At 43.1% G+C, this 15400-nt stretch overlaps 1 protein-coding gene across 1 annotated transcript in view; it reads right to left on the bottom strand.

Annotated features, from left to right (window-relative positions):
* LOC127419296 (plexin-A1-like) overlaps nucleotides 1-15400 on the bottom strand; it is a 304625-nt gene that overhangs the window by 24685 nt on the left and 264540 nt on the right. The window contains exons 22-23 of the mRNA XM_051660595.1: nucleotides 13163-13419; nucleotides 12343-12409 (exon numbers count right to left, since the gene is read on the bottom strand). Coding sequence (XP_051516555.1) covers nucleotides 12343-12409; nucleotides 13163-13419 — 324 coding nt within the window. The remainder of the gene's footprint in view (nucleotides 1-12342; nucleotides 12410-13162; nucleotides 13420-15400) is intronic.

Below are 15400 nucleotides of genomic sequence, written 5' to 3'. Positions count from 1 at the left end.
CTGGTGGTGAAATATTTACCTCGGCCATTGATATTAATAATGCTTTTAAAGAATTCTATCTTGATCTCTACAGTTCCACGTCTTCGTCTACTGATGAAGATATTAGAAACTTTGTGGAACCATTAGAACTTCCTAAACTGACGACTGAGCAAAAAAATTATCTTGATTCTGAGATAACCTTGGAGGAGCTTGGCGAGGTAATTAAGGCCTTGCCTACAGGCAAGTCTCCGGAGCCAGATGGCTTTGCTGCTGAATTTTTTAGATCTTATGCTACAGAACTGGCTCCACTTTTGTTAGAAGTTTATACAGAATCATTAAAGAATGGAAAGCTTCCTCCAGCCAGGTCTCCTAGGCAACCAAACTGGCCTGGTTGCTAGGGTGGGTAGAGTCATATGGGGTAACCTCCTCGTGCTCTTGCGTGGTGCGTGCCGTGGAGAATAGTGTGGGCCTCCCTATGTGTCTGCGGTAACGTGCTCAACAAGCCACTTGATAAGATGCATGGATTGAAGGTCTCAGACTGAGGTCTTCGTCCTCCACCACCCAGATTGAGGCGAGTCACTACGCCACAACGAGGACTTAGAGTGCATTGGGAATTGGGCATTCCAAATTGTCCGCCAACCATGACAAAAGCCCGAATCAGTCTGATTCTTAAAAAGGACAAAGATCCAAGTGAGTGTAAGAGTTACCGTCCAATCTCCCTGATCCAGCTAGACGTTAAAATATTGTCAAAAATTTTGGCTAACCGATTAAGTTATGACATCTCTTATACACATAGATCAGGTGGGGTTTATTCGGGGCCATAGCTCTTCTGATAACATTAGGCATTTCATCAGTATCATGTGGTCAATGGCGAACGATCAGACTCCGGTCGCTGCCATCTCACTTGACGCTGAAATGGCATTTGATATGGTAGAATGGGATTATCTTTTTAAGATTCTGGAAATGTGTGGGTTCGTGAATACTATTATTGGATGGATTGAGTTACTTTATAGACACCCGGTAGCAGCGGTACAAACAAATTGATTAATTTCAGATTATTTTACTCTGCATAGGGGCACCCGGCAGGGTTGCCCTCTTTCCCCCTTATTGTTCTGTCTTGCCCTGGAACCTTTAGCAGCCGCAATAAGAAAGGAGGATGATTTTCCAGGGGTGGTGGTAGGAGGTGTGGCGCATAAGCTTATGCTTTATGCAGATGATATTTTATTATTCGTCTCTGACCCTACTAGATCTATGCCTTGCCTCCACAGATTTATTAATTCCTTTTCTAAGTTCTTGGGATACAGAGTTAATTGGTCTAAATCCGAAGCTTTGGCTCTGACAGCATACTGCCCGGTAACGGCTTTTCAGCTGGGCACCTTCCAGTGGCCCAAACAGGGCATTAAGTATTTGGGTATTTTATTCCCAGCAAATTTGTGTGATTTAGTTTGACCCTTTAATAAAAAGGTTTTCGAGCGATGTCAGCAGGTAGGCTTAATTACATTTATCTATGATTGGGAAGGTTATGTTATTAAAATGAATTGTATTCCAAAATTAAACTACCTGCTACAATCTCTCCCTATAGAGGTCCCCCTCTCTTATTTCAAGCAATTTGATAGTATAGTGAAGTCCTTCATTTGGAATGGTAAACGTCCCAGATTACATTTCAGTAAATTGCATAGTCCGACTGACAAAGGTGGGCTATGCCTACCAAAGATTTTGTTTTATTATTATGCATTCGGTCTCAGACATTTGGCTCATTAGTCACTTCCACCTGAGAGAGCCCCTCCCTGGTTTTGTATTGAACAGGAAGTTCTTGCCCCTATTTTGCCATTGCAAAGCCTTTCTATCAAACTAACCAGAGAAGTTAAGTTACATTTTGACCTTATCTTGATTGAGACCTTATCTCGCATTTGCACGTGGTATGGACAAAAGTGTCCAGAGTGTTTAATTCAGACATTTATTTAAATGTTGCTTCGAGCATATGGCTGAACTCAAAGTTATGTATTAATAAGTCCCCTTTCTGTTGGACAGAGTGGATTGTGAGGGAGATTAATATGCTCTGTGACCTATATGAGAGTGGTGTTGAGATCCTTTGAAAATCTGGTTAAACATTTTGGGATTCCCAGGTCTCAATTCTTTAGGTATTTACAGCTGCGCCACCTGCTTTATACTATTTTTGGGAGTAGCATGCACACGCTCCCCCCCCCTGGGAGTGGTGATTACTGTTTTTGGAAAAGGTCATGAGGCATAAGTTTATTACTCCCTGCTAATTCAGAGTCTGGGGGATGGAGCTTCAACTTCTCTCAAGAGATTATGGGCGAAAGATTTAAACTTGGTATTGGAGGAGGGAGTGTGGCTAGGATTCTAAAAGACATCAAGTCTACATCTAGAGATACAAGGGTGCGCCTTATGCAATTTAAGATTTTACATTGTATAGGCTTGGTCTTAAAGACACACCCACCTGCTGGAGATGCCAATCAGAAGATGGGGACACAACCCATGTTTTAATGGGGTTTAAGGGGGATAATATTTGACTCTGTACATGAATGTTTTGTTGTGTTATGTGTCATGCTTGAGGAGCAACCAATAAAAATGTCAATCTTAAAAAGAAAAATAAATAAATAAATAAATAAATAAATGAAAATAAAGAATCGTGCAACCTTTGCTAAAACCAGCTATTAGTTCTTCCTCCGAAGAGCTCATTGTAATTGCCTGGGAACTTGTAAACATGCCTTTTGAAATTGTGTGGAAGCCAGTCAATCAGGTTACCATGCAATTTTAGCCAGTCTTTGACATTTTTGTGTGCAATTTAGATTAGATGGTCCATGGGCGGGTGGTCTGATGTAGAAACTAGCAATTATTAAGCTTATTAATTTTAGCTTCAGGTAAGTTTTTCGATTTTCAACCCATCGTAGACAAGACTGTGAGAATGCCCAAAGATCGGTACAGTTCTAATGCAGGTGACTTTTGAAGGGATGTTCATACTGAATGCGTTTTTGCATCTGCATGTGCACTATGACCGTTTTGCTGGATCTCGCTCTTTTTCCACATAAGCATTAACAGCTTCTGATAACTCACAAACACCTAGTTATTTTTCAGATTCTAAGTTTGTTCTCAATTTTTTCTGTTAGCTATTAGCTTGTGTTGCTTTGCCAAACCTTTGGCCCACATTGCAGCTTATTCTAGCTAAGAACTGCCCAATCAGACAGGAAAAGGCCATCTGATGACATGCAAACTGACCAACGAGATTTAGTTTTTTTTTAGTTTTTATGTTAAGGTTAAGGGTAGGTAAACATGAAATTGTACATACTGTAACTTTGGTTAAAATCTTTTTGTTTTTCCAGCATCTCACGCATTTTTAAGATGCTGTGTCACTTTGAAAGAACTAAAAAATACATCTTGAGACACCTGCATTCTGTTTCATTCTTTGTGCTGTCTTTTTTTAATTTGTTGTAGCTTTTTTAATGCAAGAATGTGTTGGTCCTGAACAACATCTAAAATATGAGAATCATCCTGCTGAACAAAGTAGCTTAAACTAGTTTAAGGTGGTCTTTGCTTGTTTAAACTGGTTTAGCTGGTCTCCCAGACTTGCTAATCTGGTGTTCCCAAAATCCTTTTAAATCCACAAGTAGAAACCAGTTTGGAGGCCAGCTAGGACCAGCAAATCACCTTTTTGTCAACAGGATATGGTGAGTTGTCATAGGCGAGACATTCGTAGCACGCACTCATCAGGTTGAAACCTTCCACAACCAACCCCCAGCCGCAGTGATTATGTTGGGCAAGGTGAAACAAGGAAACCCGTCGTCTCTCTCCGCCTCTCATATACCCACACAAAACGGTATCCTCCAGTTTTCTCCATCTTTTCATCCCTTCTCACCCCACCCACCCTCCCACCATATGCTGTTAAAGTCTCGTTAGCATCTGCACTAATTAAGCCGACAGCTGATAACGAGAGGGAGCATGAATACATCACTCTTTGAGATCCCCACTGCAGCATGCACAGCACAGAGACCAGACCCAATCCCACAATCCAGCTTCATTAAAGAAAGAGACAGAGAGAGAAGACCACATAACCAGACCTCATCCACCCATAGGGCTAATGAACAGTAGCAGAAAAAATATCCTGCTGAAATATAGAGCTAGCAGATAAATTATTCCACAGGACAGCCTTGAGCAGACCTTGTTCAAAAGCACCAGTGTGGCCAGAATGCTGATAAAAATTGCACTTCATTAGAGATTTCTGGAAGGGTTTGGATTCTTGTCAGTTTTCTTCAACACTGCTGTCTTTATGTGTGATATTTCAAACCAAACGGTTTGTCGGTTCTAATAACTCACGGCACAATCTCATTCGGCTAAAACAGCCCAATGCTAATTAATGATCAAAATTTTTTTTTTTGAAACTTTTGTCAGCTGTTAGAGGAGCCAAATGAAGCAAATAAAAAGTTAAAGCTTGAAATGGACTTCAAATGAGCAAATATTTGGTCTTTAAGAAAAAGTTCACCTAAAAAATATTAATTACTTATATTCACACTGCTCAATTCCATACAATGAATGTGAATGGTTGAAAAAGTTACACAAATGCCATTTTTTTTTTTTTTTTTTTTTGAGGAACAGGACTAAATTTAAATTGTTTTTCACAGATAATCTATGCCTTTGTCGTAGCTACCAAATCTCATTTGTGTATATTCAAATAAAGAGCATGAAGACGTGTTGCGCCAAGTTTGACGTCAGTGATGCTAAATGCCAATAGTTTGTCTCTTAACCAAACACAGTGTACACAGTTTAGATACATGGAATTGAAAGCTACAGCAGAGGGCAAGCAACTTAAATTTCAGCCTGTTTTTCACTCTAAGCTATTGTATGGCTTCAGAATATAGTTATAATATAGCACAAAAGTCATATGGATTACTTTTATGTTTTTTTAAAAAAAAAATTTAGATAGACTGGATCCATCCCAATTCCTTGTATGAAAAGAGCACCCGGGACAATCTGCTAAACATCTCCTTTCGTGTTACACTGTAATATGGATTTTAAATGAGGGGTGAGTAAATGTAGACAGAATTTTCATTTTTGGGTGAACTATTCCTTTAAAAGCAACTGTATTCTGCACTCTTGAAAAATGCAAACACATGCTACATTTTATTATTTTTTTACTCTTCAAATGACACTCACGTAATTCTGTTTTTCTTTTCTATTCTGTAACTCGATTGTGAATCTCTATGAAGTGACAATGGTCCGGACTCCTGTTTTGTGTTAATTAAAATTATTTCATTGCGTGCTGAGCCCTGCATGATTAAACTAATAAAACCAGAGAGCTTCTAATGCAAGAGAAAGAGAAGAGAGAGAAAGACAAAGCAATGTCCTGCAGCTCAATCACATTCTGTGAGTGGCGTCATGGAGTGCAAAGCAAAATGGAGGAGAAGAACAGAGTTAAAGAGTATATAAAAGGAGAGGGAGTTAAAAATGAGAGCTGATAAGGGCTCAGATGCAGAGATGCCTCTTAGAAAGTCCTCTGACCCACATGTTCACTGAAGGACACTGAGCTTCTATCTCTTGATTTGTCACATCATGTAGGACTTCCTAGTGGGAAGACCCTCTGGTTGCTTAATTCTTGTAAAAGAGTGTGTATGAGTTTGTGTGTTTTTGTTTTTTACCATGGAAACCAAAACAAAATATCTAAACATCCTTAAAACAAGACCAATGTACTTCAGAAGCAAAATTGCGTACAATAATAAGACTTGTTTTCAAAGAATATCTTGAATTAAATTTATCTTAGCAAATTGGCAAATTGTTTATGTCTTGTTTTACACATTAACCTCACTAAGTTTTGTTAGATTTTTTTTATTTTTTTATCTAACAAATCTTAAACATATATTTGTTAAGAAATCTTTTACAGGAAAACAAGTAAAAAATCCTAGGAAAATAATACATGAAGTAACTATGGTGGATGTTAAGCTATTTGTACTGGGAAAAAGTCCAAAATAAGCCTAAATACTTAAAATAACAATAAATTATGTGACCACGATAATTTGATGGATGTTAAGGTATTTTTGCTGGAGGGGTAAAAAAATAAATAAATAAAAAAAATAAAAATAATAATTATATATATATATATATAAATATACACACATTTGTACCATAGACTTTGTCAGTTTGAACCAGTCTGACCATTCTCTGTTGACCTCTCTCATCAACAAGGCATTTCCGTCCACAGAACTGCCACTCACCTGGATGTTTTTTGGCACCATTCAGAGTAAATTCTAGAGAATGTTGGGCGTGAAAATCCCAGGAGATCAGCAGTTACAGAAATACTCAAACCAGCCCATCTGGCACCAACAATCATGCCACACTCCAAATCACTGAGATCGTCATGGTTACTGGTGTAACCTCCGTTCCCTGATGGAGGGAACGAGACGCTGGTGTCGATGTAGTGACACTAGGGGTCACTCTTGGGAGCCCGAGACACCTCTGGTCTTTGATAAAACGCCAATGAAAATTGGCGAGTGGTATTTGCATATACCCCGAACATACGGGTATAAAAGGAGCTGGTATGCAACCACTCATTCAGGTTTTACGCTGAGGAGCCGATATAAGGTCCGGCCATTTCAGCGGGTAGTTCAGCGTTGTGGCAGGAGGGACCAACGTCTCGTTCCCTCCATCAGGGAACGGAGGTTACACCAGTAACCATGACGTTCCCTATCTGTCACTCACTCGACGTTGGTGTCGATGTAGTGACACTAGGGGTCCCTATACAAAACGCCACAAGGCTGAACTGTGTTACGTGAACTGGCGGTGTGTGGTGGGCAGACTTGCTGTGTGCCTCATAGCCAGCACACCAGGTCGACACGTAACCTCCCCCAACACAGTTATGGCTATCCCGGGCTTATCCGCTTGTGTTGCGTGCCACTACCTGGGACGAAACCGGTTCCACCCGGAGGTTGTAGAACCTTGCAAAGGTGTTGGGTGTTGCCCAGCCCGCTGCTCTGCAAATGTCTGTTAGAGAGGCACCTCTGGCCAGGGCCCAAGAAGCCGCTACACCACGGGTAGAATGGGCTCGTAGCCCTACCGGGGGCGGCATGTTTTGGGCGAGATATGCCATAGTTATGGCGTCAATGAGCCAGTGGGCGATCCTCTGCTTGGAGACGGCGCTTCCTTTCCGCTGTGCACCAAAGCAGACAAAGAGCTGCTCAGAGATTCTAAAGCTCTACGTGCGATCCAAATAGATGCGTAAAGCGCGCACCGGACACAGCAACGACAGGGCTGGGTCTGCCTCCTCCTGGGGCAGCGCTTGCTGGTTCACCACCTGGTCCCTAAAAGGAGTGGTGGGAACCTTGGGCACATAGCCCGGTCGGGGGTCTCAGGATCACGTGAGAATAGCCCGGACCGAACTCCAGGCACGTTTCACTGACAGAGAACGCTTGCAGGTCACCTACCCTCTTGATAGAAGTGAGCGCAGTTAGGAGGGCAGTCTTCAAGGAGAGTGCCTTAAGCCCGGCTGACTGCAAAGCTCAAAGGGGGCTCTCTGTAGACCCTGAAAAACTACAGAGGTCCGATGAGGGAACGAGGCGCGGCCTGGAGGGATTCAGCCTCCTGGCACCTCTTAGGAACCTGATGATCAGATCACGCTTCCCTAAGGACTTACCGTCGACTGTGTCGTGGTGTGCTGCTATGACATCAACGTACACCTTCAAGGTGGCAGGGGACAGCCTCCCTTCCAACCTCTCTTGCAGGAAGGAAAGCACTGATCTGACTGCACACCTCTGGGGGTCTTCCTGACGGGAAGAACACCACTTAGTGAACAGACACCACTTAAAGGCATACAGGCGCCTCATAGAGGGAGCCCTAGCCTTAGTGAACGCATCCCATCCAGGGGCCAGACATGGAGATTCCAGCTCCAGAGCAGCAGGTTTCGTTGTCCCTGGGTCACCTGTCTCAGGGGCGCTTCGAAGACCTCCGTGGGTTCTTCGGTGCCGGCTGTGAGACGGGTGGCGTCGGCTTCCTGCGGTGGGCTCCACGCCGGGGCCGGGCCGGAGGGGCGGGCTGCGGCGGAGCCGGTGCAGTCACCGCAGGGGGACGCCCTCGGCGATGAGTAGATGGGGTGCGGGATCTTGAGCCGCGCTGGGGCAGGATAAGCCGGCTAGCATCCATCTACTGCTCTACCATCGAGAACTGCTGGGCAAAGTCCTCGACGGTGTCGCCGAATAGGCCCGCCTGGGAAATGGGGGCAGCAAGGAATCGTGTCCTGTCGGCCTCACCCATCTCGACCAGGTTGAGCCAAAGGTGGCGCTCCTGGACCACTAGTGTAGCCATCGTCCGCCCGAGAGACCGCGCCGTGACCTCCGTCGCTCGGAGAGCGAGGTCGGTCACCGAGCGCAGTTCCTGCATCAATCCCGGGGCGGAACTATCCTCGTGCAGTTCCTTTAGCGCCTTGGCGGACTTGCAGGAGAGCCATGGCGTGCAGGGCAGAGACGGCTTGTCCAGCGGCACCGTAGGGTTCGACCGTCAGAGATGACGTAAACCTACAGGCCTTGGACGGGGGCTTTGGGCACCCGCGCCAGGTGGCGGCGCTCTGCGGGCATAGGTGCACCGTGAGCGCCTTTATCCACCGGGGGATTTCCGAATAACCCTTGGCCGCCCCACCATCGAGGGTAGTGAGAGTGGGGAAGCTGAAAAGATCGGGACCGGGCAGTAAAAAGTGCCTCCCGCGACCTTGTCAGCCCTTTATGCACTTCCGGGAAGAAAGGAACGGGGCGGGGCGTGGCTTTGAGCGGCGCCGCGAGCCCAGGAACCAATCACCGAGCTGCGAGGGTTCAGGGAAGAGCGGTGAAATCTACTCTAACCGACGCTCGCGGCTGTCCGGGAAAGCATGTCATCATCTCCGCGTCAGCCTGTGACTGGGCGATCGACCTCGAAGGGAGGAGCCCAGCTGAGGCTTCCGACTGGACGAGCCCGCTCTCCGATGCTGCGCTTGAGAGCTCATCACTTTCGCGGGCTCCGAATAAGAGGTCGAACTCGCCGTGAGACGAGCCGGCGGACTCACCCGGAAGCCCGCTCGGGGCAGACGAGCGTGCTGGGGAATGGGAGGTCCGCGGGGGGATACCCGGCGGAGGCGGTCCCATTGGGGTCCCCAAATCGCCCCCAGTGCTAGCCGCGCTGGCCTCAAACCCGTGGGTAAAAGGACCGAGGCGGGAGCCTCTGGGGTGGCTCGCTTTCTTATGAAGGCGAGCCTCGACCGCAACGTTGCCATGGACATATTCTCGCAATGAGAACGTGACCATCCACGAACACTGTCTCCGCGTGAGCAGTGCCCAGACACGAAAGACAGTGATCGTGACCGTTAGAAGGCGAGAGATAACGAGCACAACCAGGAATAACACACAATCGGAAAAACATCTTTAAAAAGACGCGTCTTTAAAAAGGCGTTCCGTGTGTGCACTCTTTTAGAGAAATATATACTCTTTTAGAGGGGAAAAATGCTCTTTCAGAAAATATACTCACTAGTTTTTCTGCCGAAGCGCCCAGGGGCATTCTCTGCAGTGCACCAGTGCAGAGGAGGGAGAAGCCGCTGAAATGCGCCGTCAGATCCAGCAGGTGAATGAACAGTAGTATTCAGCTCAGCAAGCATGACCGTTCGGCTCCGAAGAGAAAATCTGAATGAGTGGTTGCATACCAGCTCCTTTTATACCCATATGTTCGGGGGAGTGGCATGCAAATACCACTCGCCAATTTTCATTGGCCTTTTATCAAAGACCAGAGGTGTCTCGGGCTCCCAAGAGTGACCCCTAGTGTCACTACATCGACACCAACGTCGAGTGAGTGACAGATAGGGAACACAATTTTTCCCCATTCTGATGGTTGATGTGAACATTAACTGAAGCTCCTGACCTATATTTGCATGATTATATGCAGTGCACTGCTGCCACACGATTGGCTGATTAGATAATCGCATGGGTGATTGCTGGTGCCAGACGGGCTGGTTTGAGTATTTCTGTAACTGCTGATCTACTGGGATTTTCATACACAACATGTCATGTTCCTGTCACTCTGTCAGTCTGTGTTTTTGTCTGACAGGACCGTGGCATCATCATCCCATGTCTGTCTTGTGTTTCGTTGTATTCAGTTGTATTCCCTGCCGTGCGCACTTCAGTCTGTGTCGGGATCTGGACACTCATGCTCCATGTCTGTGTGTTATTGACATGGGTGCATTGCGCTTATGTCATCTTGGCAGAATGCACTCGCGTCAATAGTTTGTCTGTTTCTCGCGAACACGGGTGCACCTCGCTTCACACTCGCGTTGCACGCCCGGGTCGCAAGCTTCATATTGTGCTGAGGTTCGGTCTAAGGTGTCGGGTGTGAGTGTGGTCGAACTCTTGCACAGGTGTCCTGTCTTGTGGGGTTTGCCTCGCGATGTACGCTCAGGTTTCATTTAGTGTGAGAATGCGTGGCATCAATTTGTTTGGCGTTGCTATGCATTCTCTCATCTTGTTTGTTGGTTGGCATGGGCGTATGTTGCCTTATTGTATTGGCGATGTGCACTCATGCCATTCGGGTGTTTTGTTGTCTTGTGAGAACACGTGGCTTTGTTTTGTTTCTGTATCGCCACGTGTCTCTGTGTCTTGCGTCATACCACGCCTCCTTGTTTGCCCATTATTAGTTTATTAGTCACACCTGCCCTTTCTTGTTAACCTGTTGATTTCTCTCCCTATTTTAGTCTCCTCGTGTTTGCTGTCCGGTGCCAGTTTGTCTTGTGTGTCTTATGTTACTCAGTCGGTCTTGTGTCTCCAGTTGGTCTAATTAGTCGGTCTTGCCTGTTTGTTGGTGCTGTTCTTCATCCCATCCCTGTCTGGTCCGGATGGTCCTGGTTCCCCGTTTCCCTCTGCCTCATCCCTGGATTGTTTGTTTTCCCCCTTGCTGGAGTTTTGGCTGAGTTTTTTTCCCTTTATTTTTATATTTAATAAATTCTTGCTTTTTAAAACTCTGCGTTTGGGTCCTGCCTCTGCATTCTCTGACACAACAGTCTCTAGAATTTACACCGAATGGTGCCAAAAACAAAAAACATCCAGTGAGCGGCAGTTCTGTGGATGGAAATGCCTTGTTGATGAGAGAGGTCAACAGAAAATGGCCAGATTGGTTCAAACTGACAATCTACGGTAACTCAGATAACCGCTCTGTACAATTGTGGTGAGAAGAATATAATGTAATTTAGCTCATATTACTCCATTCCAGTTTGAACTTCACTGGTTACCAGTTTTGTTTCGCATCAAATATAAACTAATCCTGCTTACATTTAAATCACTTCATGGTCTGGCACCTCACTATCTTAGTGAATTGCTTCTCCCCTACAACCCATTCCGCTCGCTTAGGTCTTCTGGATCCAGACTCCTTTCTGTCCCTAGATCTCGCCTCTCTACTATGGGTGGCAGGTCATTCAGCGTAGTAGCACCCAATATATGGAATTCACTCCCCCTGACACTTCGCAGCATCTCTTCTATCTCTGAGTTTAAATCTCAACTTAAAACTTTTTTGTTTCTCAATGCTATCTGAACTGTGTTTTTGTGACTGTTCTTTGTTTGTGTATTATTGTGTTACTTTTGTAAAGTGTCCTTGAGCTCTGGAAAGGCGCTATATAAATTAAACTTATTATTATTATTATTATCTCAGAATGCTATTCTGAGATGTGGGTTGGCGCTGTTTTGGCAGCACGAGGGGGACCTACACAATATCAGGCAGGTGGATTTAATGTTGTGGCTGATCGGTGTGTGTGTATACGTATATATATATATATATATATATATATATATATATATATATATATATATATATATATATATATATATATATATATATATATAGTGTATAGTAACAATGATATGTTGGTGTTTGTTAAGGTATTTGTACTAGGGAAAAGTAAAAAAAAAAATACTTTAACACTAAATGTAGTAACTATGGTATTTTAGTGGATGTAAAGTTATTTGAACTAGGAAAAAAGTACAAAATAAGTAAAAAATCATCAAAATAACACTAAATGTAGTAACTGTGCAGGGAAAAAAGTCAACAATACTTAAAATAACACTATATATAGCAACTATGGTAATTTAGTGGATGTTAAGGGGGGAAAGTAAGAAAATACTTAAATTTAAGACAATAAATGTAATAACTATGATGTTTTTTGGTGGATGTCAAGGTATTTGTAAAGGGGGGAAAAAAGTATTTTTATATATCAATGTAGTAATTATGGTACTTTTGTTAAAGCTAGGCTTACCCCAGTAGTTTCAGTAAAAGCATAGCTGTTACAAATTATTGAAATTGTTAATCTCTTGGTTTGTGTGTGCATACAGGTTTGTACATGCTGTAAAGACTTACTTTTAGGAACTTGTACAGAAGAAAAGTAAACCAGTTTGTAAGCATCTTCTCAGCAACAGACTCCGTCCTAGAAGAAGAGCGCGAGAGAGAAAAAATATGAATTATGAATTCAAATTCATATAATATATATAAAACTATCCAAAAGAGAATGAAAACTCTTCTAAGGAAACAAAAAACTCCTTCCAATGTGCCACTCACAAAAAAACCCACACTTTTTCACAACAAACCACCAATCTTCATTAGAAGCAGACAATTACAGTAATTGGGCGACGTCTTCCATTAATGGCCAACCTGTCGCCAACCGCAGACCCCCCAAAAGCTTCCCCAGAACAGAAGTAATTAAAACATTCTGTAATTAATGGACTCGAATGCTCCTAATTCATCTGTAGCTGGCAAACGTGAGAGACTGCTAGCACGGCTTGCTAACTGCGGCTCTTTCCTCCCTCAGGCCCACCAGCAGCCATTTCTCCTGTTCAATAATGCATTCACAAAGACTTACCAACTCCCATTACTTCCTTACATAAGGGTCTATTATTAAATTATATGTTCATTAATAAAACGGTGAAGGGGAGGTAAGGTGAATGGAGCTGGATAACAGGTGTTTCATGAGGGGGAGGTGTCCCAAATAGCTCATTAGAGGACTTTGCTAAGTGCACTAGATCCGGACTGACAGTAGGTTGGAAGTGGAGGATTCTGACTTACATGAACTTACATGAGTGTTAGGGAGAGAGAGTTGAGGTATAGGATTAAATACATTTTGTGTTCCTGAGTGTTTGTAAGAAGTGTTTGCAAGAGTCTGTGTGTTGTCCCTTTTTCTCACCTCCTGAGCAGCAGTTTGGGGTGGTTCTTGCTCTCCAGGTTCTTGTCGATGAGGTCAGAGAGCAGCTGTTTGAGGACTCCCGTAGCATACTCCATCTCTCCCTGTAGAGCTGTCATGATGAGTGAGGCCACGTTGCCACGGTCACGCATGGAGAAGGAGCGCTGAGATTCAAGTGTTCGAATGAATGTTAGCAGGAAGTGCTTCTTTGTAAGGAGTTGACCAAACAGAGTCAAGGCCTTCTCAACATTAGCCTGCACCTGAGACAAAACACACAAAAGCCATTTAGAATGAATTCCTTATACATAGAGACTCAGAAACAGCTACATTATGTTTTGATGACAAACAGATATACTGCCAAGGTAAAAATCAATAAAGATCTATTAAAACTAAATCTATCATATCAATTACAGTCCAATCTGAGTAATATTAATTTAAAATTGCCCTTTAGCTGTGCATTGGCAGTCATTAAAGATTTGTAATGAAATTTGTAATGCACTTAAGTCTGTCTGTCCGTCTGTCTGTCTATCTATCTATCGCTCAGAGAGCTCAAACATGTCATTGTTGAAGCCCTTTAGTAAAGCAAAAATTATTGAGGCAGAAGTCTGCATGAGGGACACACAGCATTTGATTGAAATCAAAGGGAATGCAAGATGCTAGAAGCCCAAAAAAACAACAGTAGGAAATGCAGAATAAGAGTGAGGTGAAGTCGAGCAAGGACAGAGTGAGAGAGAGGAGGAGAGAGAGAGAGAGAGAGAGAGAGAGAGAGAGAGAGATGGAAAGAAAAGGAGTGTATAAGGAAGCAGACGTGACCTCAGAGTCCAGGGGCGAAAGGTAGTGAAGATGTGTCCTTCCATGATCCACAGGGTGGCATCTGTCATTTTTCATCTTACTCTCTCTCACACACACATTTTAATAATCGGTCGATTATTGCAATGATTAATCATTAGCTCTTAACTGACTATTCGGCTTGTACCTCGACTTAAAAGGCTGAATTAAACGTGCTTACTAACAATAAAGAGGACAAAATCATCTAAATGACATTCACTGAATTCCAAGGGAAATTGTTTTTTTTTAAGTTTAATTCAGTAAAAAATTCACTGCAAAAAAATCCTATTGTAATCAAGAGTTTTTGTCTTCTTTTCCATTTAAATTATCTAAAAATCCTTAAAACAAGATACATTTACTTGATAAGCAACATATTAGATATTTAGACTTGCTTTCAGAGAATGTATATTGAATATAAGTGTATTTTGTATATAAGTGTATTTTTTCACTTGTGCATACTTCTACCAGTGCAGTAAAGAAAAAATATACTCATATACAAGATATATTCTCTAAAAGCAAGTCTAAATATCTTACATGTTGCTTCTCAGGTAAATGTATCTTGTTTTAAGTAGGCTAGTTTTAGATATTTTAAAATATTTAAATATTAAATATTGTATTCAACATTCTCCAATAAAAACCCTTTTCTTCTGCAGTATAGCTCCTAAAGTATATGTACGTTGTTTTAAAGGAGTGTTAGATATTATTTTTGGAAAACAAGCCAAAAAAGACTAATCAAAAACTTATTTTGTTGCAGTGAATAATGTGGCTAAGACTACACTCTCTCACCTTTATGTTCACTTCGATCCATCTTTAGCTCACAAAAACAAACTCTCTCTTCTTAATAGAGCTGCGTATAACTGATTTTCTTCACAATAAGATACACACCATGACATATACAGTATATTATGATTCAATACATCGCAAGCCATCACGTTATAATCTAGCTGCAGCAAGCGCGCGCGCTCGTGGGATGAGCGTCCCCAAGCCAGAGTGTGCCTCAGCTGGGTGCAGTTTCAATCTCTCCCCCTTCACGCGACTCATAGAAGTGGCTCTGACCGCACAGAGAAATGCCATTTTCGGAGTTTGTTTATAACCCACTTACTTATTATTTGAACTTTAATCAAAGATGCATTAAAGATATAAAGCCAGGTTGTTTGCTTTTTAGACGCTCTGATATGCAAGTTTTGCTTAAGCAGAATGCCAGATCTGGCTCTGCTTTATTTCAAGATGACAGTGCTTCTGTATTTACTTATTTTGTATTTTTGCATTATAATTATCTCATACTTTGTGATCTACATCACCTGAAGCTGTTTGGAAAGTTTAGAGTGCATCTGGACATGTGTTTTCTTCCTCTCATCAGTCAGGCACGAGCTGCAGTGCTCCTCTTGCGTGCCATCATTAGAGTTTCATATG

Source organism: Myxocyprinus asiaticus, chromosome 28 (assembly GCF_019703515.2).
Source record: "Myxocyprinus asiaticus isolate MX2 ecotype Aquarium Trade chromosome 28, UBuf_Myxa_2, whole genome shotgun sequence".
Lineage (NCBI taxonomy): Eukaryota > Metazoa > Chordata > Actinopteri > Cypriniformes > Catostomidae > Myxocyprinus > Myxocyprinus asiaticus.
The sequence above is the reverse complement of the archived record's forward strand: the minus strand, read 5'-3'. Positions and strand labels throughout refer to the sequence as shown.